General features: G+C 50.8%; 1 protein-coding gene across 1 annotated transcript in view; it reads left to right on the top strand.

The window, feature by feature from the left end:
* The first annotated feature begins 13,926 nt into the window (after positions 1 to 13,926).
* Positions 13,927 to 26,147, top strand: part of LOC140414947 (solute carrier family 2, facilitated glucose transporter member 11-like) — an 88,449-nt gene continuing 76,228 nt past the window's right edge. The window contains exon 1 of the mRNA XM_072501023.1: positions 13,927 to 14,304. Within this exon, the coding sequence (XP_072357124.1) occupies positions 13,927 to 14,304 (378 nt within the window). The remainder of the gene's footprint in view (positions 14,305 to 26,147) is intronic.

The raw sequence follows: 26,147 nt of genomic DNA, 5'->3' as shown, positions 1-26,147 counted from the left end.
AGCCGAGAGGAATTGGACAGGCCCCATAGTTTGGGATCGATGGGAGAGGGTCCTGGTATCAAGAGGAGTGAGACTAGGAGGGTAGTCCTGGACAGAACAGTCCTGAGAAGTTTCAGAAATATTGGTACAGCCAAGGTCTGTGGGAGAGGGTGAAGAGGCAGTTGCTCTATCTGACAATTTCTAATACTTATTGCCTGAATACCTTAAAAAGTGGTTTATCACGGGCAGCAGTGTGGCGCAGTGGTTAGCACTGCTGCCTCACGGCACCGAGTTCTCAGGTTCAATCCCAGCTCTGGGTCACTGTCCGTGTGGAGTTTGCACATTCTCCCCGTGTTTGCGTAGGTTTCCCCTCCACAACCCAAAAGATGGGCAGGGTAGGTGGATTGGCCAAGCTAAATTGCCCCTTAATTGGAAAAAATTAGCACAGGGCTAAATCGCTGGCTTTTAAAGCAGACCAAGGCAGGCTAGCAGCACGGTTCAATTCCCGTACCAGCCTCCCGAACAGGCGCCGGAATGTGGTGACTAGGGGCTTTTCACAGTAACTTCATTTGAAGCCTACTTGTGACAATAAGCGATTTTCATTTCATTTCATAATGAATTGGGTACTCTACATTTGAAAAAAAAAGTGGTTTCTCACAAATGAATAATTCTCAATTGAATTGTAGTTCGAATGAAAAGGACAAGAGATTGAAATTTAATTTTGAGCTAAAAGATTGCAATGGGCACAGGAGGTACTCCTTTGATCTCTCTGGAATCAAGATGCATCATACAAACAACATGCATTTATAAAGCAGCCATTAACATTGTAAAATATCCCGTACCAGCTGAGAATTCAGAATTCTCCCTCTGTACCCGAGCAGGCGCCGGAGTGTGGCGACTAGGGGCTTTTCACAGTGACTTCCTTGCAGTGTTAATGTCAGCCTACTTGTGACAATAAAAAGATTATTATTATTAAAATATCCCAGAACATTTCACAGAAACTTCATTGACACTGAGCTGTAGACGGTGACATTAGGCTGGGTCACCAATAGTTTGTTCAAAGAGTTTGGTTTTATAGAATGTCTTAAAGGAGATGTTTGGCAAGAAAATTCCAGAGCTTGGGTCTTCGAAAGTTGAATGCGCAGTTGGCAATAGTGGGACGAAGGAGGCGAGAAAAGAAGTACGGTAAAATCACCATAGTCCCAGATGGCCATTGGCTGCATTTCCCTTTGAAGACGGGAGCTGACTTGTGGTGGTTTAACTTTAGGATCACCACACCTCAGGCGAGGGGCAAGGCTGAGAAGGCGGGCCTTAGGTGTACTGGTTAGCATTGCTGGCTGACGGCATCAAGGACCTGGGTTCGATCCCGGCCCTGGGTCACTGTCCGTGTGGAGTTTGCACATTCTCCCCGTGGATCTTGCCCACACAACCCAAAAGATGTGCAGGATAGGTGGATTGCCCCTTAATTGGAAAAATGTAAAATAAATGTAAAAATAAAGAGAAGACGTGCCTTTAAGAATAATCTCAGCCGGTATGGGAATTGAACCCATGCTGCTGGCCTCATTCTGCATTATGAACCAGCTGACTCGCCAACTGATCTAAACTGGTACCTGGTCCCAGAAGTAAGAATTTGGAGGAACAGAGTTCTTGGAGGATTGTAGTGCTGGAAAAGGTTAGAGAGACAGGGAGGCCATGGAGGGATTTGAGGCATTGGACGAGATGCCTGTGAAGGTCAGCAAGCATGGAGTGATGGATGAATGGGGCCCAGTCAGGTTGGCTACGAGGAGCAGAGTATTGGTTAGGTTCAAGCTTACTGAGCGTAACAGGGTGAGTGCAGGGAGTCTGGTCAAGTGAGTATTGGAATGCTTGCATCTGAAGGTAACAAAGGCTTTGATGTGGCTTCCAGCAGCAGCTGAGCTCAGGGAGCAGCAGAAACAAGCGTTAGTACAGAAGTGGAAGTGTTGTGATGTCACAGGCTAGGAAACTCAACTGAATAAACTCGGTTTGTTCTCACTGGAACGAAGGAGGTTGCGGGGCGACCTGATAGAGGTCTACAAGATTATGAGGGGCACAGACAGAATGGATAGTCAGAGACTTTTTCCCAGGGTAGAAGGGTCAATTACTAAGGGGCATAGATTTAAGGTGCGAGGGGCAAGGTTTAGAGGAGATGTACGAGGCAAGTTTTTTACACAGTGGGTAGTGGGTGCCTGGAACTCGCTGCCGGAGGAGGTGGTGGAACCAGGGACGATAGTGACATTTAAGGGGCATCTTGACAAATACATGAATAGGATGGGAATAGAGGGATACGGACCCAGGAAGTGTAGAAGATTGTAGTTTAGTCGGGCAGCATGGTCGGCGCAGGTTTGGAGGGCCGAAGGGCCTGTTCCTGTGCTGTACCTTTCTTTGTTCTTTGTTCTGGGTTTGTCGAATATGATTGGTTCAGGAGAAAGAGGATGCCAGTCGGTCCCTGGAGCATGCTCTGCCAATCAGCTTGATCATGGCTTATCCTCTACCTCAACACCATATTCCAGCACTCTGTTTACTTCTTAAATATATTTGGTGACATGATCTCCGCAGCCGTCTGTGGTACAGAATTCCACAGGTTCACTACCCTCTGAGTGAAGCATTTCCGACTCACCTCAGTCCTAAATAGCCTACCCTGAGACTGTGACCCCTTGTTCTAGATACCCCCACAGCCAGAGGAAACAACATCCCTGCATCCAGTCTGTACATTCCTGTCAGCGTTTCAATTAGATCCCCTCTCATTCTTCCAAATTACAGTGAAAACATGCCCAGTCGACCCAATCTCTCCTCATACCACAACCCTGCCACCCCAGAAATCAGTCTGGTGAACCTTTGCCCGCACTCCCTCTATGGCAACTATTTCCTTTCTTAGACAAGGAGACCAAAACTGCACACAATACTCCAGGTGTGACCCTTCTAAGCCCCGTACAGCTGCAGTAAGACATCCTTTGTCCTGCTCGCAGCGGCTGTGATTCAAAATGTTTCTCAGGCGGCACGGTAGCACACTGGGTAGCACTGTTGCTTCACAACGCCAGGGAGCTGGGTTCGAAAACCGGCTTGGGTCACTGTCTGTGCGGAGTCTGCACGTTCTCCCCGTGTCTGTGTGGGTTTCCTCCGGGTGCTCCGGTTTCCTCCCACAAGTCCCAAAAGACGTGCTGTTAGGTAGATTAGACATTCTGAATTCTCCCTCTGTGTGCCCGAACAGGCGCCGGAGTATGGCGGCTAGGGGCTTTTCACAGTAACTTCATTGCTGTATTAATGTAAGCCTACTTGTGACAATAAAGATTATTATTATTATTACTCAAGTCCTTTTGTATGAGGACCAACACACCAATTGCCTTCCTAACTGCTTGCTGCACCTGCATGCATGCTTTCAGTGACTGGTGTGCAAGGACATCCAGGTCAACATCTCCCAATCTATCACCTTTTAAATAATACCCTGCCATTCTTCTTCCGAAGTTGATAACTTCACATTGATCCACGCTATACTGCATCTGCCATGTATTTGCCCACTCACTGAACTTCAAGTGAGGTGATGTTTGCTACGTATGGAGGGAGAGACTAATCTTTCATGCGGGCATGGAAGAGACCAAGTAAATGTGGAGCAGGCATATGGGTCCCTTCAATCTGTAAACTGCCCCAAGATGTTCAAGGACATCAGAAGGTGTGGATGGCAAAGCACTCAAGTGCCAAGCATCAACCCTGGGCAGAATTTAATGTCCATCTCCAAGGCAAATTTGGAGGAGGGAGCTTTTAATGAGGCAGGAGGGTGCTGACTGGGGATCTTCCTGCAACTACCATGTGTAAGCCCAGGGTGTGAAAGCTCATCAGCACCTTTCCTGCCGAGTGGCCAACTGAGACCCTAAACTGGCACTTAATTTAGCAGCAGGGAGGTGGGAGGGTTCATCATGTGGGGCAAAAAACAAACCCTGTCATGTTTTCCTGCAGCCACTCAAGGTGGTCCTTCATTGTCAGACACTCAGTGATAGAGGGATCTAGCATGTGAAAGGGAGACTCGCTGAAAGTAATCCCACTCTGCCCTTGCTGCCAGCCTCCCTCCCTCTCCCATGACCTCTGCCCCAACCTCCCTCACATGAGGCCCCACACTGATCCTGGACCTCTGGTGGGTGCATTGCCTGGACACTGGCACTGTCTACACAGCCTCTGGCCTGCAGCTGTCCATCCCCAGGGTCCTGGCTGCTGGCCACAAGTACCCGATTGACACTTAATATAGTGGACCTCCCAGAGGAGGTGACCCGGAGTTCTTGCCAACCATCGACAGGATTAAATACTGTTCTGACCTTCCCAGCTTTCCCCTGCACAGCACCTCCTCAGACCATTACACACTGTACTCCACTCACCTCTCATTACAGGCATCACCTCAAATCCCCATCTGAGCAGCAAACACTCACCTTCATAACATAAGAACTAGGAGCAGGAGTAGGCCATCTGGCCCTTCGGGCCTGCTCCGCCATTCATTGAAATCATGGCTGATCTTTTGTGGACTCAGCTCCACTTTCCGGCCCGAACACCTTAACCTGTATCCCTTTAATCGTCGAAAAACTATCTTGAAAACATTTAATGAAGGAGCCTCTACTGCTTCACTGGGCAAGGAATTCCATAGATCCACAACCCTTTGGGTGAAGAAGTTCCTCCTAAACTCGGTCCTAAATCTACTGCCCCTTATTTTGAGGCTATGCCCCCTAGTTCTGCTTTCACCCGCCAGTGGAAGCAACCTGCCCGCATCTTTCCTGTCTATTCCCTTCATAATGTTATATGTTTCTATAAGATCCCCCCTCATCCTTCTAAATTCCAACGAGTACAGTCCCAGTCTACTCAACCTCTCCTTGTAATCCAACCCCCTCAGCTCTGGGATTAACCTAGTGAATCTCCTCTGCACACCCTCCAGTGCCAGTACGTCCTTTCTCAGGTAAGGAGACCAAAACTGAACACAATACTCCAGGTGTGGCCTCGCTAACACCGCATACAGTTGCAGCATAACCTCCATAACCTCTAACAATGAAGGACAAAACTCCATTTGCCTTCTTAATCACCTGTTGCACCTGTAAACCAACTTTTTGCATCATCTGCCTCATCTGTGTGCTATCTCACGGCCATTCTTCATGGTCACCCTGTTTTGCCTCCTCTCCTCTCCACACAATCCATTTCTCACACTCTCCTTATTTTCTCCCCCTGCAGGATAAGAAAGTTCATAACTCCAGGGGGAGGCAGGGATCCATGAGAGGGGGTGGGGGAGTGAATGGGGTGGCTATAGGGATGGCCCTGCAGTGACGGCCACCTTGTTGGCCACTGAGGAAACATACCCACCTGCTCCACTGGGAAGGCAGTCATGTTTCAGGAGACTACAGTTATCAGCCAGTAGCCACCGTGAGAGCCTGAGGCACTGGTGCTCAGACATGTTGAGAGAGCTGACCCTCTGCATGTAGACCCTGAGTTGAGGGTCTCGGGTGAAGAGAAGGAAGCTGCTGTTGGTGTTGCTTCCCCTGCTGCTGTTGGTTGTGGTGCTGCCTCTCCCATTGTTCTACACCTGAGCTCCAAGATGAAGTTGCACCTTTTCCGTAGTGAAGGCTGGCAGCAAGGAAGTGCAGATGAAGTTGAATAACGTCCAGGGCGGATTAAGCTGCCTTCCAAGATGTTAGAAATCGCTCGACAAGTAGTGAAAGCACTGTTGTCTGTAACACTTCAGCCTGTTTATTATTCAAACATTTTACCCAGGAACAAAGGACAAATACAAGTTTACAATTCAATCAAATTTATTATCAAACACAGTAAAACAGTTATCCCCCTCCCTTTAATTCTCCCAAAAGCAATAATCCCAAGATTCTTAATACTGCCCATGCTGATGAATTCAGTCGAGCTGCGGATCCAATTCTCTGAGTCCTCGTTGTCTCAAGCCTCCGTTCGCGAAGGTAGCCCATGCATACTGCTTCCTCCCATCCTCTGGTCCGCCATTGAATCTTCTCTGTTGCCTCTGCGCCAAGTCTTCACTGGTGAGGGTCTTGGTGGTCGATTCTTATATCCCATTCACGTCTTTCTTGAAAGTTGGGGCGGCACGGTAGCACAGTGGTTAGCACTGTTGTTTCACAGCTCCAGGTGTCGCAGGTTCGATTCTGGCTTAGGTCACTGTCTGTGTGGAGTCTGCACATTCTCCCCGTGTCTGCGTGGGTTTCCTCCGGGTGCTCCGGTTTCCTCCCACAGTCCAAAGATGTGCAGGTTAGGTGGATTGGACATGCTAAATTGCCCTTAGTGTCCCAAAGGTTGGGTGGGGTTATTGGGTTATGGGGATAGGGTGGAGGTGTGGGCTTAAGTGGGTCGGTGCAGACCCGATGGGCCGAATGGCCTCCTACTGCACTGTAAATTCTATGATTCTAGGATTTTCTCACCCTCAGCCAATAAGGTCTCAGGGCGTGGGTCGCAACACCCAATGGAGTTGCTAATTGCAACTCTGCAGGACACCAGGAACCCACCGCTAGGGGTCCATCTCCAGGTATATTGTCTGCACATAATCTTACTCCACATATGGTAACGGCAGGAAATCTGGGAGCCAGGAAGTCTAGCTTCATCTGGGAAATCGACATCAATCGATCCATTTGAATGGGACCCATTATCTCTTGAAGTCCTGTTTACAGGGCAGGCACAGACTTGTCCTCACTATCTGTCTCTGCTCAGTGTATTCAAAGTTCGCTGTTTGAATTCCCAACAGGCCTGCCTGTGAGTTGGCTGTGGCTGTAATTTTAAATGTTCAATTCTTAATTTAAAGCGTCCATTTTACGAATGCTGTCAGTTACCAGCCTTTCACCTGGGCAGGGCTAGAACTCTTCAGTTTTACTGAAGAAAGGGCAGGACGGTGTCACAGTGGTTAGCACTGCTGCCTCACGGCGCCGAGGTCCCAGGTTCGAACCCGGCTCTGGGTCACTGTCCGTGTGGAGTTTGCACATTCTCCCCGTGTTTGCGTGGGTTTCACCCCCACAACCCAAAGATGTGCAGGTTAGGTGGATTGGCCACGATAAATTGCCCCTTCATTGGAAAAAAAACAATTGGCCACTCTAAATGTATTTTTAAAAGTTTCCCTGAAGAAGCATTCCCGGCTGTGCATTTACTGGGTGAAATGTAAACAGTTCAGGAAATCCGCACAATGACGGTCAAAGCTGTGATGCCTGGTTAAAATAGAAGTTAATTACCTCCTTGGACATTACATTCCTGTACGACAGCTCCATGGGCATTTCTCCGCTGGCTTAAAAACCCACCTGGGTGAAACTCACAGGTGAGCAGGATGCTGTCCGTACCCCCAGCTGATGTCATGCACTTGGACCCACTCCAACACCCTCTCCACTTAGCAGTTGCAATTTTGACCGGTGTTTAATTTGAACAAAAGCAGCAGCACAGCAAATATAGTCCAAATAAAAACCACTCTCAGAGTGCAATTTACTGATGAATGAGCTGGTAAAATCCTGGGATGCTGATGGATGCAGAGAAGTTCCTGTTCTCCAAGGAATATGTTAGATTCCTTGCAGAGCAGCTAAAAGGCAACCATTTATTTAATTGCACAGTTTGTAAACTCCTGACAACCGTAGATTCACATATAGTCCGAGGTTGTGCAAGTTCCAAATCACAAAGTGGCTCCATTAGTCGAGTTGCTTGAACTAGTCTTTTCACATATTGTACATAATTACTTTATCTGTGCAACATTATATGCATTCAGTGTTTCTTTTATCATGTCTTGATCTGTCAGAGGTTTTATCACATGGCATTTCTCATCTAGTTATCGATTTACCATTAATTATAGATTTACAGATGTTCTGTCATATGGTCTCTTGGTTCTAAGAAAAAATCTTAAATGTACAATGTCTTGTTGTTCAGAACTGGATGATTATAATGATTATGAAAGTAAATGTAGCTGGAAACCACATTAATTTCGTGGAGCAGAAAGCTTTGAAACCTCGAGCGAATATCATGTGGTCTCCCTTGTGGACAAATATGACGTCATGTTCTCTCAGTACACGGTCTGATTGATGTTGCCTGACCCAAGTTTTCCTCATGAGGATTTGAGGTTCAAATTTTCATTCATGGGCAATTCTACTCAGAATGCGAGATGACACCAATGCTGGAATAGAAAGAAAATGACATGGTGTTTGACTGAGAGCAGAAGGCAGAAGTTTATCATGATGTTCAGACTAAGATGATCAAATACTCTGTAGAATAATAGAACTTCCCAGTTGCGAATATCTTGTAAATTCCCTTTGTGGAGTATCACCTGTACAGGCGGAGCCGCCATGGAAGGCAGGGTCGTCCGTAGCTGCCTGTTCATGAGCAGCTGTGACGGTGACAGTCCATTGACGAGTGGTGCCAAACGATAGCTTAGAAGCAGCAAATAGATGTCTTCCTGGCCATCAGTGGCCTTCTTTACATTCTGCTTTACGATGTGCACACCTGTTTTCGCCTTCCCACTCGACTGGGGATATAGAGGACCCGAGGTGATGTGCCTAAAATCATAATGACAGGCAAATTCACTCCATTCATGATTTTTGAAACAAGGCCCATTGGTATGCCATGCCAGGCAAAAATCACTTTGACATGTTGTATGACACACCGAGCAGCCGGGTTCGCCAACTGTGCAACCTCCGGATAGTTCGAGAAGTAATCTATAACTACAAGGTAGTCTCTCCCATTGAAGTGCAACAGATTGTGGTGGTCTGTGTAGAGGTATTACGGTACCTGGTAATGCTGGAACACCATTGGTAGATATTGTATGTTTCCTATTGGTCAAGCTGTATTGTAGTTCCGCCCTGCAAGGCGGGGTATAAGAGCCCGTGCCGTCCCAGCAGCCTTCTTTCTGTACCTGAGCTGCTGGGGGAAACATCTAGCTTATTAAAGCCTTCAGTTGGACTACAACCTCACTTTAGTGGTCAATGATCGTGCATCACAGATCCATGCCCACTTTCTGCCGCAGACTTGAGATAATGTTACCCTCATGCATGGGCTCTTTGCTTTGCTTGCAGCTGAATTTCTGACACGTGTCACAATGGTAGACGATGCCTGCAATGTCTTGGGTAATGCCTGGCCAATAGATTGAATTCCTGGCCCTGCGCTTGCCCTTCTCAATGCCCAGGTGCCCTTCATGGAGCTTCTTAAGCATAAGTGGCCTCGAGGAATGCGGAATCACAATCCTGTGCTGTCGCAGAAGACGGCCATTCGCCTCACTCAATTCTGACCGCACATTGTAGTACTCCAAGAACCCTTTGCCCATCCCTCTCGGAGAGTAGATTACCTTTTGCAGGACTGTGTCCTTGGCTGTTTCTGCCTTTATTAGGCGTGACCTCTCATCGGAGACTGGAAGCGACGCAGCAACGAGATTGACATGCACATCCTCATCAACCAGGCGTACCTCTTCGATGCCTGTGGCTCAAGAAAGCGTGTCAGCGACTGCAAGGTACTTGCCTGATGTATATACAAGGTCAAAGCCGTAGCACTGGAGCTTCATCATTAGGTGCTGTATTCTCAGGAACATTTGGCACAGATTCATTTGCACAATGAAAACAAGTGGCCTGTGGTCAGTCTCCACCAGAAACGCTGGCGGTCCCTACACATAATCATGGATTTTTTTTTTAAAGGGCAGCGCGGTGGCTCAGTGGGTTAGCCCTGATGCCTCACGGCGGCGAGGTCCCAGGTTCGATCCCAGCTCTGGGTCACTGTCCATGTGGAGTTTGCACATACTCCCCGTGTTTGCATGGATTTCGCCCCCACAACCCAAGATGTGCAGGCTAGGTTGATTGGCCACACTAAATTGCCCGTTAATTGGAAAAAAAAATGAATTGGGTACTCTAAATTAAAAATCAAAAAAAAATTCATGGAATTTTTCTAAACCCGTGACTAACCCATGCCAATCTTTTTCATTCTGTGCATACCTGCGCTCTGTTTCGGACATCGCTCTGGACGGGTATGCCATCGGCAGCCAGCTGTCGTCTGCACCCTGCTGCAGCAATATCGCTCCAAGGACATCCTGGGACGCATCAGTCGAAATGTGTGTCTTTTTTGTCGGGTCAAAGACTGGCGCTGTTGTCAGCGAGATACGCAATGCATATCCTCAGGTCAGCATTCCTCTTTTTAACACAAACCATGGAGTTAACCCAGTCGGTGGGTTCCTCTATGCTTCTGATGACTCCTGGAGACATCATTCTGTGTGACTCGGCTTTCAGTTTGTCCTTCAGTGGAGCAGGCACACATCTCGGTGTTTGCACGATCGGCTTTGCATTCTCCTACAACTGAATGCAATATGTAAAAGGCAAAGTGCCAAAGCCTTGAAATACCTCCAGATAGTCCTTCACGAGTTATTCAATGGATATGTATTGGCGGGGTGCCATGCTTTCTGCAGTGTACGCCCACTTGACGAGCCCAAGCTCCTTACACGCCTCCAGTCCAATAAGCGATTTGTGCTCTATCTCCACTATGGAGAATGTTATCATGCATGTTCTGTCCTTGACAGTGACTGCGAGCTCACATGCTCCTGGCGTCCTGATCTGATGGCCGTTACAGTCCTTCAGGAGTACTGTTCTTCGGACCATTTTCGTCTTGATTTTCAGTCGTCTCATCATTATCAAAGTGATTATATTCGCCCTCGCTCCCGTGTCAAACTTACATTTGATTGGCATGCCATTAAGCATTAGCGTAATTGCCCATCTGTTCTCTATGGTCTCCGCATCCACCTCTCTGTGGCTGAACATTTAGAGAAACAAATTTGCCGATTTGGCTGGTTGGACTATCCATCAAAATCATTTTCACAGCAGCCAGGTCGTCGATGCATATCTCCTTATCCACACTAATTGGTTCTGTTTGGTCAACTGCTGGACGTAAGGTACATCGCCTTGCAAAATGCCTCGTTCTGCCACACTTGTAACCGACTTTTCCAAGTGTGGGACATCGTTGTGGCAAATGTCTATTGCCGCATTTCTGGCACAAAATAGAAGATCCGGTCGGCAGCACACAATGGCTACCCGCACTGAGACCACGTTTCTTTTTCGACTGCGTCACTGTGCTTATGGCGCCAGTGTCTTCTTCGAGACTGGCGCCAACATGTTTAAAGATGAGCATACTGATCTGCTGTGCCGCAAACCCACCTGCATGACACCTTGATAGCATTTTCTAATTTCAGGGCGTCTTCCCGCAACAATGGGGGAGGAACTGCCTGAGGAGGAGATGGAGGATGACGCCAAAGGGGATGAGGCTGAGGAGGTCCTCGAGGGTAAGGATGTGGGCTATGGGAGGTGAGGATGTGGTCTATGGGGGTGGCAATGTACAGACGAAGCAAAAAGGCTCAGATCATGCTCATTGCCACTAGATTCATGGAGTGTGATGAGAACGTCCAGGGAGGACATCCCATTATCTTCACATGGCATCTGTGAGCATTGCAATTGCATTTGACCGATAGCAGCTTACATACCATGATAAGGCTCCGGTCATGGAGGCACAGCGGACGACCATAGTCCTCACATTCCAGGCGGATGATGACAATTTGCAGTGGGACAATCCGTTGATCCCCACAGGGCTTCTGGGGACATCTGACCCAGCAGATTCCTGGCCACCAGCAATCCTCCAAGTGCCGGCGCCCAGGGACATCCCTGCCTCTGCCTGCTGTGGATGTGACGGTGTGATGTGCTCACCAGATTGCGGCATTGAGGCTGCTCTGAAATTATTCCACACCGAGGTGTGTGTCTCTGCACTGGTGGAGGGTGTGGGTGAGCTCTGGCGGTTCTTCCACATCACAGTCTGTGAGTATCTCCTCTGCTGTCAGGGCTGGAGTCGAGGACCTGGCTCAGTGACCCCCTGAGTTGCTCCCCAGATGTGCCTGCAAATGAAAGGATAGTTCATTAGTGCGTGGCAAGGGCCTGAGAAACAGGAGCCATCACTCACAGTATGGTTGTCTGATGGATTCTGCAGTGCTGGATCCTCAACTGGTTGAGCGCCGCTGAGCTCCCCGTCAGTGCTGGAATGGTCCAGGTTCTCTTCGGCCAAATGAGGCATTCTGTCTTCAAAAGTCTATGACGAACTTATTTAGCCATTCATCGATCAGTCTGGGACCTCTCCCTCCTGTTGTCAGCTTGTCCTGGTGAAGACAAATGGGCAGAATGTAAGCAGGACACCCACCAGGTCAGATGATACAGATGCCGGGTGTGATGAATGTAGAAATTGTTATATATTTTATTTTATATTTTGTTGCAGTAATCTTACCCAAAACCCTGCCTTAAAATACATACAGACAGTGGGTGGGATTCTCCGTCCCGCCGCACCAGTTTTCTGGCACGGCACGCCCCCACCGGCAGCGGGATCCTCAGTCCCGCCAGCCGGCCAATGGAGTTTCCCATTGTGGGCACCCCCATGCTGTCGGAAAATCCACTGGCGTGAATGCGCTGCTGGCAAAACAGAGGATCCCGCCGGTGGAGAATCCAGCTGAGTATATTGACTAAAGCTGTAACTAAAGTGTTGTAAAAGGTGAGGTAATCATTCATTCCAACCGCTAGCTTGGTTACAAACAAGCAAGTCATGGAACCTCGCGGGATGCAGATGATGTAATTAATGGGAGGAGCCATGTCTCTCTGTAGGTTTGCAGTCTGTTATAGGATTTTAAGTGGCTGTTACGTTGAGCATAAGTGGACTGGATCTGCTCGTGAAATGAACTATCTCCAAAGGTCTCTACACAGCTAAGCACTATTATGATCCAGGACCAGACCCCAACAGTGGCTCGCATACAGGACAGAAATCCCAATATTTTATTTTAATTTTGTGAGACTGAGGAAATTATACCTTGCTCCAGGAGTGATTTCATACAAAATAGAGATTATGGTATATTAGAACAAACCTTATTATTAATAGAGTATCAAAATATCTTTAACATCATGTAAGAAAAAAGCTTATAATTACCTCTTAAACAACGCTAATCGATAAAGGGACACAATAACGCTTAACTGCTATCTTTACTACCATTCAAACAACAAACCCATCTCAGATCTCAATCCACTTTTAAATACAGTTAGCACTCAGAAATACCTGCTGTATAGAGATGTATTTTGGACTGTTTTTATGAGATAAACTTGAATCCTGTCAGAACAATGCAGGATCTCTACCTGAAACTGTCTTCATGGTTTGTCTTCTATAAGCCAACTGCACAATCCCTGCTTCTGTGCTAAAACGCCTGGTACTCTAGCTCCTCCCATTAGTTGCAGCATCTTCCTAACTGAACCCAAAGGTCTCTAATTAAATACTCCACAGGGAATCCCCTTAATCCAAACAAAAATCCATTAGCTCAGGCTTTTACGATTCTTTAATTGAAACTCTGGCTCCCAAAACCTTTCAAACCTGGAGTCTTAAAACATGACTGCAGCAGTTGTACACACATTAACCCAGGTCTTTAACCCTTACTACACCAAACACATATGATACAATATATCTGAAATTACCATATCTGAAATTACCACATTCATCAGAGTAAATAACCTGTTTTAACTTTATTTAGTGGTTAGCACTGCTGCCTCACAGCTCCATGGACCCGGGTTCATTTTCGGCCTTGGGTGACTGTCGGTGTGGTGTTTTCACATTGTCCCCTTGTCTGTGTGGGTTTCCTCCGAGTGCTCCAGTTTCCTCCCACAGTCTAAAGATGTGCCGGTTAGGTATTTTGGGACTTCCGGTGGTGACCATGGTGTGAGTGGTCGCACATTTGGTGGCTCCCACTCATGGTGGACTTTTTGGACCTTTTCCCCGATTTACGGTGGATCAGATCGATAAAACAAGGCGCTGGGGAGGTGGAAGAAGAGGGTTCCCCACCAGTGTAAAGAGTTGTAGACCAGAAGTGGTCTGAAAAGAAGAGAACGTTGGTCGAAACCTGGAGTTGGGCCTGCGACACAAGGGAATATGGCGGAAGGTCAGGGACCGAAACTGCCAGCCCAGTGGTCAATGGAGCAACTTGTGGCCTTTCTCCACGAGACATTTGCTCATCAAAGAAAGGAATATCTGGAGGACCTGGCCAGGGTGGTGGATCCGATAAAGGCGGGGATTTATCGCATGGAGCAGAGATTGGAAACCCAGGGCCAGGTGATCCAGAAGGTGGAAGAGGCGGTGGCTGAGCATGATGATCAGCTAGCCGCGATGGTGGCGGAGATGGAACTGATGAAGGACCATCAGGAGAGGCTGCAGGACAAAGTGGAGGATCTGGAGAACAGATCACGCAGACAGCAACTGAGGATTGTCGACCTGCCGGAGGGCAGCGAGGGAACGGACGCCGATGCACATGTTTGTTGATGGGGGTTGAGAGTGTTGTTTTGTTAGGGGGTGGGGGGTACGGAGAGGGAGGGGGGTGTAGATCTGTTAACGGGAAGGATTGGCGAATAGCGACAGGGCAGAGGTCGATGACGATGGGCACCTGGGGGCCGGCCCGAAAAGGAGGACATAGGCTGGAGGCTGGCCTAAGAAGCAATATGGTTGATAGGGGGGGTTCCCCCCAACCAGGCTGATCACATGGAACGCGAGAGGGCTGAATGGGCCGGTCAAGAGGGCTTGTATGTTCGTTCATCTGAAGAGTCTAAATGCGGATGTGGCAATGCTACAAGAGACACAGCTGAAGGTGGTGGATCAGACTAGGCTGAGGAAGGGGTGGGTTGGGCAGTTATTTCATTTGGGGCGAGACTCTAAAACTAGGGGGTAGCGATTTTGATTAATAAGCGGGTGTCATTTGAAGTGGGAAGTATAGTGGCAGACTCGGGCGGGGGGGGGGGGGGGGGTAGGTACGTTATGGTGAGTGGAAATTTGGAGGGGATGCTGGTGGTGCTGGTGAACATTTATGCACCAAACTGGGCCGACGGTGAATTCATGAGGCGGGTGTTGGGGAAGATTCCGGATCTAGAATCGCATTGGCCGATCATGGGGGGTGTACTTCAATACGGTTATGCGGCACGATCAATTTGACTGGAGACGAAGTTGAATCCAAACTGAGGCCTGGGGCATCATTCTCTGCCGGCGGGAGTCTCCGTTCTGCCGGCGCCCGGGGGTTTCCCGACGGCGTGGGGCTGCCCCACAATGGGAAACCCCATTGACCGGCCGGTGTTACGGAGACTCCCGCCGGCCGGTCGGGGCAGAAATGTGGCGGGGCGGGTAGGAGAATTTCACCCCTTATTAGTATCAGGGGCGAAATTCTCCGACCCCCCGCCGGATCAGAGAATCGCCGGGGGCTGGCGTGAATCCCGCCCCCGCCGGTTGCCGCACCGGAGATTCTGCGGGGGCGGGAATCGCGTCGCGCCGGTTGGCGGGCCCTCCCCCCCCCCCCCCCCCCCCCCCGCGATTCTCCGGCCCGGATGAGCCGAAGTCCCGCTGCTAGGATGCCTGTCCCGCCGGCGTGGATTAAACCACCTCTCTTACCGGCGGGACAAGGCGGCGCGGGCGGGCTCTGGGGCCCTGGGGGGGGCGTGGGGCGATCTGGCCCCGGGGGGTGCCCCCACGGTGGCCTGGCCCGTGGTCGGGGCCCACTGATCCGCGGGCGGCCTGTGCCGTGGGGGCACTCTTTTCCTTCCCCCTTCGCCACGGTCTCCACCATGGTGGAGGCGGAAGCGGCTCCCTCCACAGCACATGCGCGGGGATGCCGTGAGCGGCCGCTAACGCTCCCGCGCATGCGCCGCCCCGGCAATGTCATTTCCATGCCAGCTGGCGGGGCACCAAAGGCCTTTTCTGCCAGCTGGCGGGGCGGAAATTAGTCCGGCGCGGGCCTAGCCCCTCAAGGTTGGGGCTCGGCCCCCCAAGATGCGGAGGATTCCGCACCTTTGGGGCGGCGCAATGCCAGACTGATTTGCGCCGTTTTTGGCGCCGGTCGGCGGACATCGCGCCGATACCGGAGAATTTCGCCCCAGATGTGTGGCCTCCCACAGCAGCTGCCGAAATGGCTGCGAGCTGGAGGCCACGCATATTTATAACCTGGCTCCTGGGCGGAGCTAGCATGCAGGGGCCCCAGGTGAACCTGTAGTGCAGGTTCTACCGTACAACCCTTATTATAGGAACACAGTGGTTTACCACATTCACCCCCTGATAAAATTGAGTCCGGCGGGGGTGGTGGATAACTATATACAATTAGCAATTTTTTATATTTACAGAGCAATAAAAAAAATGTCTGGTCATCCGGCGGGCCGGTCAGAGGTTCAGTCGGTCCGGCGCCTTGATGGTCCTTTGAGGTTGACGAAGTGGAGACGGCGAAGTTGGTGCTGTCGTGGTCGGAGTTGACTCCGGGAGCATGACAAAATCCTCTTCATCAACGGGGGTGGGCAGGTGGAGGACGGATAGTCCTAGGGGGGTGATGGGGCGGCAGGGGAGGGGAGGGTGGCGCCGGTGGCGACGCGGGTGGTGTGGGGGTGGAACCTGCTGGTGCCAGGTCACTGAGGGAGACGGTATCCTGGCGGCCGTCGGGGAACGCCACGTTGGCGTACTGTGGGTTTGCGTGGAGCAGGTGCACCCTTTCCACCAACGGATCCGCCTTGTGGAGCCGCACATGTTAACGGAGAAGCACGGTTCCCGGAGCTGTGAGCCAAGTTGGGATACCCCGGATGTGGACTTCCTGGGGAAGGCGAATAGACGTTCATGCGGTGTAGCAATGCAGAGTAATGAACAAATGGAATGTAGTGCATCAGGGAGGACCTCTTGCCAGCGGGAGGCCGGGAGATTTCTGGACCGTAGGACCAGCTGGACGGCCCTCCATACTGTCCCATTCTCCCTTTCTACCTGTCCGTTTCCCCGGGGGTTGTAGCTCGTCGTTCTGCTGGAGGCAATACCCCTGCTGAGCAGGAACTGACGCAGCTCATCACTCATGAATGAGGATCCCCTGTCACTGTGGATGTAGGCGGGGAAGCCGAACAGAGTGAAGATAGAATTAAGGGCTTTAATGACGGTGGCAGACGTCATGTCGGGGCATGGGATGGCGAAGGGAAACTGGGAGTATTCATCGACCACACTGAGGGAATATGTGTGTCGATCAGAGGAGGGGAGGGGGCCTTTGAAATCCACACTGAGGCGCTCAAACGGCCGGGAGGCCTTCACCAGGTGCGCGCGGTCCGGCCGGTAGAAGTGTGGCTTGCACTCCGCACAGACCTCGCAGTCCTTGGTGATCGTCCTTACTTCCTCGACGGAGTAGGGCAAATTTTGTGCCTTAATGAAATGGTACAACCGAGTGACCCCTGGGTGACAAAGGCTGTCATGCAGGGTCCGGAGTCGGTCTACTTGTGCGCTGGCACATGTACCTCGGAATAGGGCGTCTGGGGGCTCGTTGAGTTTGCCGGGGCGATACTTAATCTCGTAATTATCGGTGGTGAGCTCGATTCTTCACCGCAAGATTTTGTCATTTTTGATCTTGCCCCGCTGTGTGTTGTTGAACATGAAGGCTACCGACCGTTGGTCAGTGAGGAGAGTGAATCTCCTGCCGGCCAGGTAATGCCTCCAATGTCGCACAGCGTCAACGATAGTCTGGGCCTCTTTTTCGACGGATGAGTGCCGAATTTCGGAGGCATGAAGGGTGCGGGAAAAGAATGCCACGGGCCTGCCTGCCTGGTTGAGGGTGGCGGCAAGGGCGACATCCGATGCGTCGCTTTCTACTTGGAAAGGAAGTGTTTCGTCTACAGCGTGCAATCCAGGTTTGGCAATATCAGCTCTGATCCGGGCGAAAGCCTGTTGGGCCTTGGCCGTCAGGGGGAAATGAGTGGACTGTATGAGTGGGCGGGCCTTGTCTGCATAGTTTGGGACCCACTGTGCGTAATACGAGAAGAACCCCAGGCAGCGTTTGAGGGCCTTAGGGCAGTGGGGGAGGGGGAGCTCCATGAGGGGGCGCATGCGGTCGGGATCGGGCCCCAGAACTCCGTTCTGGGCCATGTAGCCAAGGATGGCTAAGTGGCTTGTAAGGAAAACACACTTATCCTTGTTATACGTGAGGTTGAGGAGAGTGGCGGTGCGGAGAAATTTAGCGAGGTTGGCGTCGTGGTCCTGCTGGTCATGGCCGCAGATGGTCACATTGTCTAGATATGGAAACGTGGCCCGCAAGCCGTACCGGTCGACCATTCGGTCCATCTCCCTTTGGAAGACCGAAACCCCATTGGTGACGCCGCAGGGGACCCTAAGGAAGTGATATAGCCGGCCGTCTGCCTCGAAGGCGGTGTATGGACGGTCCGATTTACGGATGGGGAGCTGGTAGTAAGCGGATTTCAGGTCCACCGTTGAGAAGACCCGGTACTGTGCAATCTGGTTAACCATGTCAGATATGCGTGGGAGGGGGTACGCGTTGAGCTGCATGTACCTGTTGATGGTCTGGCTGTAGTCCACGACTATTCGGTTTTTCTCCCCAGACTTAACCACTACCACTTGAGCTCTCCAGGGGCTGTTGCTGGCCTCGATGACTCCCTCCCGAAGCAACCGCTGGACCTCGGACCTGATGAAGGCCTTATCCTGGGTGCTGTACCGTCTGCTCCTGGTGGCGACGGGTTTGCAATCTGGAGTTAGATTGGCAAAGAGGGAAGGAGGATCGACCTTTAGGGTCGCGAGGCCGCACACAGTGAGGGGTGGTAAGGGTCCGCCGGATTGAAGGGTCAGGCTCTGGAGATTGCACTGGAAGTCCAGGCCGAGGATAAGTGCAGCGCAGAGGTTAGGGAGGACGTAGAGGTGAAAACCATGGAACTCTACGCCTTGGACTGTGAGTGTGACCGTGCAGTACCCCGGATCGCTACGCAATGGGACCTGGAGGCCAGGGAGATACTTTGATTGGTAGGGTGTACCTTAAGGGAGCAGCGCCTTACCGTATTCAGGTGTACAAAGCTCTCGGTGCTCCCGGAGTCCAGTAGGCAGGTGGTCACATGGCCGTTGACTTTCACGCTGGTGGATGCGTTGGTCAGAGTGTGTGGTCGGGACTGGTCGATTACCATGGATGCGAACCGTGGTTGATCGCCGGGTAATGCGGCGGCCGTTGAGTAGGGGTCCCGAAACGCTGTTGGTAGCCATGTGCTGAGGGGTGGACAAGATGGCGGCGCCTGGAGGTCCTGGGGATTACAAAATGGCGGCGTCCATGGAACGCACGTGTTGTGTGGGGGAGAAGATGGCAGTGCCCCTTGCTCGCACATGGCCTGGGGGGGAGAGGAGGATAGCAGTGCCCATTGTCCGTGACCGGGACGGGGTGGGGGTGACCGCGTCCGCTAAGCGGGCCTGGCACACCGCTGCGAAATGGCCATTCTTCCCGCAGGACTTACAAAGGGCAGCACGAGCCGGGCAGCATTGGCGGGGGCATTTTTGCATTGGGGCCCCCAGAGATCACTGGCTGGCGTGTAGCGCAGGCGTATTGGATGGGTATCGCCCCCGCTAGGGCGGCTACCTGTGGGGCCCATGAAGCATAGGAGGCGTGGACCGCGTGGTTGGGGGCGTCAGACTAGACATTGCGCAGGTCGACCGTCATGAAAAGCGCTAGTGTTTTAGTCTCTGCGATGTCGCACATGGTCCCTTCTAGGAGCCTCTGCCTGATATCATCAGACCCAATCTCAGTTACAAAACCGTCCCACATAAGGAGATCCGAGTGCTCCTTAGCTGTAAAATCCTGGCAGTCACAGTCCCGAACTAGTGGGATCAGGGCCCTCCAGAAGTCCTCGATTGACTCACCAGGTAGTTGAGTACACATTTCGAGCGCCTGTCTGGCGAAAAGCGTGTTCGTCTTCTGCTCATAATTCTCTTTGAGTTGAGTCATGGCATCAGCGGAATTGGGCGCATCCTGGATCAGCGGGAAGAATTTGGAGCTGAGTCTGGAGTACAATATTTGAATCTTCTGAGCCTCTGGAACAGGGGTCAGCGCCGCGTTGATATACGCTTCAAAACAAGCTAGCCAGTGCTGGAAGTCCTTTCTGGCATCGCTTGCTTGTGGATCCAGCTGCAGGCGACCTGGTTTAATCCGGAGGTCCATCTTATGAATCTGATACTAATAAATTGAGACACGATCAATTTGACTGGAGACGAAGTTGAATCCAAACTGAGGCTTTATTAGTATCAGATTTGTGGCCTCCCACAGCAGCTGACGAAATGGCTGCGAGCTGGAGGCCACGCATATTTATAACCCGGCTCCTGGGCGGAGCTAGCATGCAGGGGCCCCAGGTGAACCTGTAGTGCAGGTTCTACCGTACAACCCTTAATATAGGAACACAGTGGTTTACCACAGGTTATAGATCCAAGACTGGATTGGTCGAGTTCAAGGACAGGGAGGGTGTCAGCGGTTGCGAAGGAACTAAAGGGGTTTATGGAACAGATGGGAGGGGTGGATCAGTGGAGGTTTGGACGCCGAGACCGTTTTCTTTTCTCTCCCAACTACACAAGGTGTACCACGGATTGACATTTCCGTTCTGGGTAGGGCTTTCCTGGCAGGGGTGGTATATGCCAAGTACTCGGCGATTATTGTGTTGGACCATGCCGCACACTGGGTCGATTTACGGGTGAGCAAGTAGGGGGGGCCAGCGCCCGCACTGGACATTAGATGTAGGACTGTTAGCAGATGAGGAGCTGTGTGGTTGGTTGAGGGAGGCCATCCAGAATTATGTGGAGATAAATGATACAGGGGAGGTTTCGGCAGCAACGGTATGGGAGGCGTTGAAGGCAGTGGTTGTTGAAGGCGAGGGAGGCTGACATTTTGGCGTTTGCCTCCTTGGTAGCCCGGAAACGGATCATATTGGTGCGGAGGGACTCGGAGCCCCCGAAGTTGGGGGTATGGGTTAGCGACATGGCTGAGTTTCTCAGGCTTGAGAAAATCAAGTTCACCCTCAGAGGATCAACTTTATACTGGGAGAATTTGGGCGATTTTCAGGTTACAAGTTAAATATGGGAAAGAGCGAGATGTTTGTGATCCAGGCACAGGGGCGGGAAAGGAGACTGAAGGAGTTACCTTTTAAAGTGGCTGAGAGGAGTTTTAGATATCTGGGGATTCAAGTGGCTAAGGGTTGGGGGCAGCTTCATAAGTTAAATCTGGGCAAAGCGGTCGATCAAATGAAAAGGGACATTCGCAGATGGGACAAGCTCCCGTTGACACTGTGGGGAGGGTCCAGACAGTGAAGATGATGGTCCTTCCAAGACTGCTCTTCTTTTTTTCAGGAGACTGAACGTGATGATATCGGGTTTTGTGTGGGCAGGTAAAACCCCGAAAGTAAAGTAGGCACTCCTGGAACGGGGTCGCGGAGAGGGGGGGCTTGGCCTTCCCAAGCTTTATTAACTATTACTGGGCGGCCAACATATCGATGGTCAGGAAGTGGGTAGTGGGGCGGGGGGGGGGGGGGGGGGGGCGTCGGTTTGGGAACAAGTTGAAGCGGAATCCTGCAAAGGTACGAGTTTGGAGGCTTTGCTAACCGTTCTCGCTGACTCGGTACTCCACAAGCTCTGTGGTGGTGGCAGCCCTAAGGGTGTGGGGACAATGGAGGCAGCACATCGGATTAGAGGGGGCATCAGTGTGGTCACCGATTTGTGACAACCACTGGTTTGCCCCAGGGGGGCTGGATGGGGGCTATAAGAGATGGCAGCAGGCAGGGATTGAGAGATTTGGGGACCTATTCATCCAGGAGGGCTTTCCGATCTTGGAGGCACTAGAGGAGGGGAATGGGTTTCGGTACCTACAGATGCGAGACTTTGTACGGAGGCAGGTTCCAAGTTTTCCTCGCCTCCCCCTGAGGGGACTTCAGGACAAGGTGATGTCAAAAACAGGGTTTGGAGAGGGGAAGGTTTGGGAGATATACAAGGAGTTGATGGAGTGGGAAGGGGCCCCTATCAGAGAGGTGAAGAGAAAGTGGGAAGAGGAGCGGGGAGGAGAGCTGGAAATTGAACTGTGGGGAAAAGCTTTGAAGAGGGTCAATTAATCCTCGTTGTGAGCCAGACTTAGCTTGATCCAGTTCAAGGTGGTCCACAGGGCCCACATGACGGTAGCTCGGATGAGCAGGTTCTTTGAGGCGGTGGAGGATAGATGTGGGTGGTGTGGGGGTAGCCCAGCGAACCACATACATATGTTTTGGGCATATCCGAAATTGAGGGGCTTCAGGCAGGGATTTGCGGACTTTATCAGAAGTCCTGGAAGGGAGGGTAACTCCGAGTCCAGAACTGGAAATATTTGGGGTATTGTAAGATCCGGGGGCCAGGGGGGGGGGGGGGGGGGGAGGAAGGCCGATGACCTGTTGTGGCGGTATCCACCTATATTAAAGGCTGATCAGAACTGATTTTATATTAAATCATACATTCAGTCTATATTAAAAACTGATCAGAGCTGATGCTAGATTAAATCATGTATTTAACCCGATATTAAAAACTGATGACTGATGAAGTCCATTATCAATGTAAACCATTACTTATCGCAATAATGTTTTTTAAAATATGTATTGTCTTTGTAAGAGTCCAGATGCAGTGAACTCATTAAGTCTTGTGGCCTTGTCTGGAAATAAGCTCTGCCAACTAAGGGAGGATATCACTTATAGAGTGGCCTTGCCACTATGTGGGCTACTGCTTGGCAAGAGACCCTGCCAAGAAGGGAGGCTGGTGATTTCCTGGAGATAGCTACCGGAGGTATCAACCTCATATCTTTAGGAACAGGTGCCCTGTTAGGCCTCCCTGAAACTGAGGCCTTGCCAACCAAGAGAGAGACTGTTCTTTGTCTCGAAATAACTGTGGGGAGTTCACTTGTTTTTCAGAAGCAGGGGCTAAGCTAAAACTCCCCTCCAACTCCCTAGCTCTCCCTGAGTGTAAAAACAATATAAATATTCAAGCAAAAGCTGTGAAAGTTAGTGTTTCGCTTGGAGAGCTGTTCAGGATATTACTGGGTGTTTAAACTGCTATCTCGACTCATAGAATTCTGCTCTTGATTGAGTATCGAATTCCGAGACTACTAGTCGTAAGTATGAAATGTTAGTAGCTTAAGCAATTATGTAGTTAAGAAGGTCACAGGCTAACTCATCATGTATCCTGTATCTGTCAAACTGTATCATTTATCAAAACACTTGTATTACCCTTTTTTCTTGAAATAAATTGCGTATATATTTTACCATGCAGATCCGTGTCTATTTTAATAAATAAGAGTGACATTTAACTAAGACTCATCATATTCTCACCCTTTGAGGCTATCTGGAGGGTCATTTGCCCACACCTAGCTCTCAAGAATTAGAAATATTTAGTCACGTTAAGGATAAGATAGTCATCTAAGTCGCAGTCTATCCTGTACACTGAAGGTAGTGAACGCAAGGCACATTGTGTATACTATAAGTAGAACTCCCATATAGCGAGTCTTATTTTAGATATTCACAAGACCTGGTCTGGTAGCTTACAACCTCAACTAATCGGGAAGATCTTAGATAAATACTCCTCAACTGTCACATCGGCCTTCTCCTCCCTGGTGGCCCGGAGACGGATTTTGCTGGGATGGAGGGACTCGGAGCCCCCAAAGGCAGATGGGTGGGTCAACGATATGACAGGGTTTCTCAGTCTGGAAAAAAATCAAGTTCGCCTTGAGAGGATCAATTCAGGGGTTCGCCCGGAGATGGCAGCCGTTCATCGATTTCTTTAAGGAAAATTGAATGTTAGCAGTAAGGGGGGGAGGGCAAAAGGAGGGGGGAAGGAAAACAGGATGCATGGCAATCTTAGATAAGGACAGGGAACTTAGTATACGGGTAATTAAGGAATAGGGCGGGGGTAGTCGGGGATGTTGGGGGGTAGTCGGGGATGTTGTTTTCTGTTTTTTGTTCTTTTAGGTGTTTCGCTTGTGTCGGCCCGCATGGTTGTTTAAGAAATGTTAGTGTGTTAAACTGTGAAAATTACAAATGCTTCAATAAAATATTTTCTCAAAAAAAAAGAGGATCAACTTTGGGGTTCATCCAGAGGTGGTAGCCAGTTAGCGACTTCTTCAGGGAAAATTAAACTGTTAGAAGACACAATAAGGGGGGGGGTTAAGGAATGAAGGGGGTTAGGGGGAGATAGTTTTGTTTCGTTTAGGCGAGTTCAGCAGTGGAGGAGGAGGGATAGGGGAACTGTGGGTGTAAGCCATGTTGGCTGGGTATGGTTGTTGGCTGGGGGGGGCGATATTTACTGAGTTATGTTTACAGTTGTGATTTGTTATAAAATCATAAATGTGATAAAATGTTTTCTAACAATAAGGTTAGGTGTTTTGGCCATGCTAAATTGCCCCTTGGGCAGGGTTACGGGGATAGGGTGGGGAATTGGACACGGGTAGAGTTCTTTTTCGGAGGGCCAGTGCAGACCCGATGAACCAAACGGCCTCATTCTGTATTGTAGGGATTCTATAAATGGCATTTGAACTTTATTGGGTTGCTTAACTGGAGTTAGTAGCAGGTATAGGGGGCCGGAGAATCCCCGCGACCGGGCCACTCCACCCCAACACCGGCACGCGATTCTCCGGGCACCATTGGCGCCGGCGTGTTTGGCACGGCGCCGGTCATGGGCCGCACTACGCGGTCGGCCTGCCGATTCTCGGGTCAGGATGGGCCGAGCGGTCGTCGTGGAAACGCTGAGTACCGCCGGCGCCATCCACACCTGCTCTCAGCCTGGGGGAACTCAGTGTGGAAGGGTCGGGTGGAGACCTGTTGGGGGGGGGGGGGCGCGCCAATGCCAGGGGGGGGGCCTCCGATGTGGCCTGGCCCGCGATCGGGGCCCACCTATCGGTGGGCCGGCCTCTCTGGTTAGGGGCCTCCTTTCCTACGTGCCGGCCCCTGTAGTCCGGCACGTTGAAGGAGGCCATTGCGCATGCACGGATCCCGCGGCGCCCAGTTCGCGCCGGGATCGGCAGCTGGAGTGGCGTGAACCGCTCCAGCGCTGTGCTGGCCCCCTGTAGGGGCCGGAATTAGTCCTGGCAGGGGCCCGTTCACGCTGCTGTAAAACGTGACGGCGTTGACACTCTGCTGCGGGATGAGAGAATCCCGCCCAGGAAGTTTACGTTTTCCTTGTGTTAAGAACTGTTTAATTGATAATTGTAAAGCTATTTATTTGATTTTAATGTGGTTAATTCTATGTATAAATTAAAGTTTGTTTTAACCTAAAAGGTACTTATTGGTCAGAATAATTACTCCTGGAATGAGGTATCCTTTCCTCACAGTTTTACAAATTAAATAATTGTATGGGGTTCTTGTCCGGTATCCTAACAAATGTTGGGGTCTGGTCCGGGATCCTAACAACCGTTGGGGTCTGGTACGGGATCCTAACAACCGTTGGGGTCTGGTCCGGGATCCTAACAACCGTTGGGGTCTGGTCCGGGATCCTAACAACCGTTGGGGTCTGGTCCGGGATCCTAACAACCGTTGGGGTCTGGTCCGGGATCCTAACAACTGTTGGGGTCTGGTCCGGGATCGTAACAACCGTTGGGGTCTGGTCCGGGATCCTAACAAACGTTGGGATCTGGTCCGGGATCCTAACAAACGTTGGGGTCTGGTCCGGGATCCTAACAAACGTTGGGGTCTGATCCTGTATCCTAACAAACGTTGGGATCTGGTCCGGGATCCTAACAAACGTTGGGGTCTGATCCTGTATCCTAACAAACGTTGGTTCTTGTCCAGTATCCTAATCAACGTTGGGGTCTGGTCCAGTATCTTAACACTGGCACATGTGGATGGTGTGTGAGTGAGTGAGACCATGGACGGGCTGAGGGCACAACTCGCAGGAGAGATGAAGATGTGTGTGGGAGTGCAGGTGATGGTGTCCCTTGAACTCGTATTGAGAGAGATCCCTGTAGATGTGTGAGGGGTTCGTGAGTTGAGAGTGATGAGAAGAGTGACTTACTCTGGCAGAATGGAGCAGATCATTCATCTCCTTGTGGCGCTGGGTGGCGGTCCTCCTCTCAGGGCAGTGGCGCTGACCACTGCTGCCACCGCCTCGCATGCTGGATTGGTGATCTTGCTGGCAGGTTTTCGCCCAGAGTGGGGGTAATATTACATCGTGGCGGGCATCCACTGAGTCCAGCAGTCGCTTCAGAGAGACATCAGAGAACTTAGCTGCAGAGTTTTCCCTGGGTCTGGCAGCCATGACGTCCCAGCAGCTTCTGAAGCGCGGCAGCTGTGTGCAGGAGCAGCATTTAAATATGGCGCTTGTGGGGGGCGGCACGTGGC

Source organism: Scyliorhinus torazame, chromosome 1 (genome assembly GCF_047496885.1).
Source record: "Scyliorhinus torazame isolate Kashiwa2021f chromosome 1, sScyTor2.1, whole genome shotgun sequence".
Lineage (NCBI taxonomy): Eukaryota > Metazoa > Chordata > Chondrichthyes > Carcharhiniformes > Scyliorhinidae > Scyliorhinus > Scyliorhinus torazame.
Note: the sequence above shows the minus strand (reverse complement) of the source record. Positions and strands in the feature narration are given on the sequence as shown.